General features: G+C 33.6%; 1 protein-coding gene across 1 annotated transcript in view; it reads left to right on the top strand.

The window, feature by feature from the left end:
• Positions 1 to 1,563, top strand: part of MKLN1 (muskelin 1, intracellular mediator containing kelch motifs) — a 127,568-nt gene extending 126,005 nt beyond the window's left edge. The window contains exons 10-11 of the mRNA XM_012659562.1: positions 367 to 514; positions 1,440 to 1,563. Of these exons, the coding sequence (XP_012515016.1) occupies positions 367 to 514; positions 1,440 to 1,563 (272 nt within the window). The remainder of the gene's footprint in view (positions 1 to 366; positions 515 to 1,439) is intronic.
• Positions 1,564 to 2,388: the final 825 nt, after the last annotated feature.

Below are 2,388 nucleotides of genomic sequence, written 5' to 3' on the forward strand. Positions count from 1 at the left end.
AATTATCTAGGATTGGGAGAAGACCTTTCCAAAGATATCACAAAACCCAGAGTGTTAAAGAAAGTTCCCTCTAGCTGGTAGTTGACATTCATTGATTCTTTCAACAAATTGTTAAATAATTATTACATGCCAAGCAGTAGGAACAAAATAGTGAACAAAACAACCTCTGCCCTTGTGGAGCTTACATTATAGAGTAAGGAGAAGGCAACGAACAATTGTTTGTTGTTTAATAAAACAGTACGTAATGTGTTAGAAGTATTGCAGACATGTAGAAGAAAATAAGGATATATTAATCTTTTAAAGAGTAAGTACTAATCTGCTATCTAATGTAAATATTTTCATCTACTTTTTTTCTTCAACTTATAGTTCCAATGACAGGATTTACACAGAGAGCAACTATTGATCCAGAACTGAATGAAATACATGTTTTATCTGGACTCAGCAAAGACAAGGAAAAGAGGGAAGAGAATGTCAGAAATTCATTCTGGATTTATGACATTGTGAGGAATAGTTGGTAAGGAACTCTTGGCTGTGCTGCAATCCCAATGTAACGCTTATTTGAGGTTGTTGGTTTATTCAAAAGAAGAGAGAATTGGGAGGCTTATGTTAATTTGTGACATACATTTAAAGGTCAATATTGAAAAAATTGTTGATACCGTGGTATACAATGATGTTCAGTGAAAGAATATTACCTATATGTTTTTCAGTTAGTAGACAGTTTCTGGTCTAGAAGTCAAGAGAATTATATTTTAGTCTAGGTTCTGCTGCCAAGTAGATGTGTGAACTTCAGAACAGTGCTTTTTTAATGTCCCCAGGTCTTAGTTTTTATATAATAAAATGAAGATGTTTGACTAGAGCAGGGAGGGGACATTGTTATTTAGCATTTCCAAACCAGGACCCTTTTGTCATAGATCTCTTACAGAACTAATGCTGCACATTTTGCTTTGGGAAAATGTGGATTCAGCTCTAACATTAGATCCAGCTCTAACATTCTGTGATTGCCCCAAAGTTACTATTACCATGGAGAGTAGTACTTTGCAACTAAGGAATTTATTATTTTCCAACTAGAACATCTATTTACAATCAAAGTGAAAGCAGTCTACTGTGGGTCTTTTTATTGTGAATAAGTAGACAAGATAACATCTCTTTCAACCTTTAGTTTGAGCCTTCGTGTAAGCTGTTTGTATTTCCTAACTGAAGGTAGGTTGGTGTTAAGTGAGCTTTATTTGATGAACATTAAAAGAACTTCAGAACTCAGTTCTAACGAATTCATGTTATTTTATGAGTGACTAAAACGTTAAGATTTGATGTGACTAAATTAATAATTTTTTTTCTGGTGGTAATCAGACGTGCAATTAATTTGCTTGCTATGGTAGTATTAACATTATATTTGCTGCTAATTTTCTAGAATAAAATGCCTTAAAAACAATGTCTTGCAGGTCTTGTGTCTATAAGAATGATCAAGCTGCAAAGGATAATCCAAGTAAAAGTCTTCAGGAGGAAGAACCATGTCCAAGATTTGCCCATCAGCTTGTATATGATGAGCTACACAAGGTATCCTAGCTATACTGACCTGTAAACTTTCCATGGCCCGCAATCTAAAAGAATCCCCAAGTATACCATTCTGATTGTTTTTAAGTAGATTTGAATAAAAAGTTATAATACATAGCAGACATTCAATAGCATATGTAGCAACTACTCAATATCACCTCTCCCTACAATTCCTTCAGGGAATAGACATTTTTGTATAGTCTGTAATTCTTGGCACTTTTTCCTTTTTTGAAAATCGTCAGTGGCTGCTGCTTAGCTGCCTAGATCGATACATAGCATGGCTTATTGTTTTTACAACGTGTAGCTTTCAGTATTTTGTACCTTGTTCCATGATATGAAAAGGACCAGGTATATAATTTCCTGGTTTTAGATTTTCTCATGGGCTAGGAAGTCTTTTTATTTTTCTTGTAGATGAGTGACATCTCTTTTCTATTAGTCTCGTGAAAATGGTCCTGCATTCTGAAGTTTTAATATCACTAAGTATTCGGAGTAATTTCTTTAACTATTTCTCCCTTAAACTTAACATGTACTTTAGTGATTGGAGTCAGATTATATACTAAGTTACTGACAGAGCCTGATTCGTATTGGTTAGGCCATGGATGATTTTTTAAATTCTGTGCTGTAGTTTAAGACCTCTAGGTAAAAGATATTGTAGGAGTGAATAAAAGCCCTTCCTCTTGGAATCTTCCAATTTAAGGGGTAGATGAATTTCCATCTATAGGATAGAGATAATAACTCTATTATATAATACCAATAACAGAAATGTTTTCAAAATTTCAGTAAATAGTTTGATGCTTTATGTAGGTACAAAGTAACATTAAAACTTTAATAATGAAA

This window comes from Propithecus coquereli, unplaced genomic scaffold, assembly GCF_000956105.1.
Source record: "Propithecus coquereli isolate 6110/MARCELLA unplaced genomic scaffold, Pcoq_1.0 Scaffold620, whole genome shotgun sequence".
NCBI classification, from domain to species: Eukaryota; Metazoa; Chordata; class Mammalia; order Primates; family Indriidae; genus Propithecus; species Propithecus coquereli.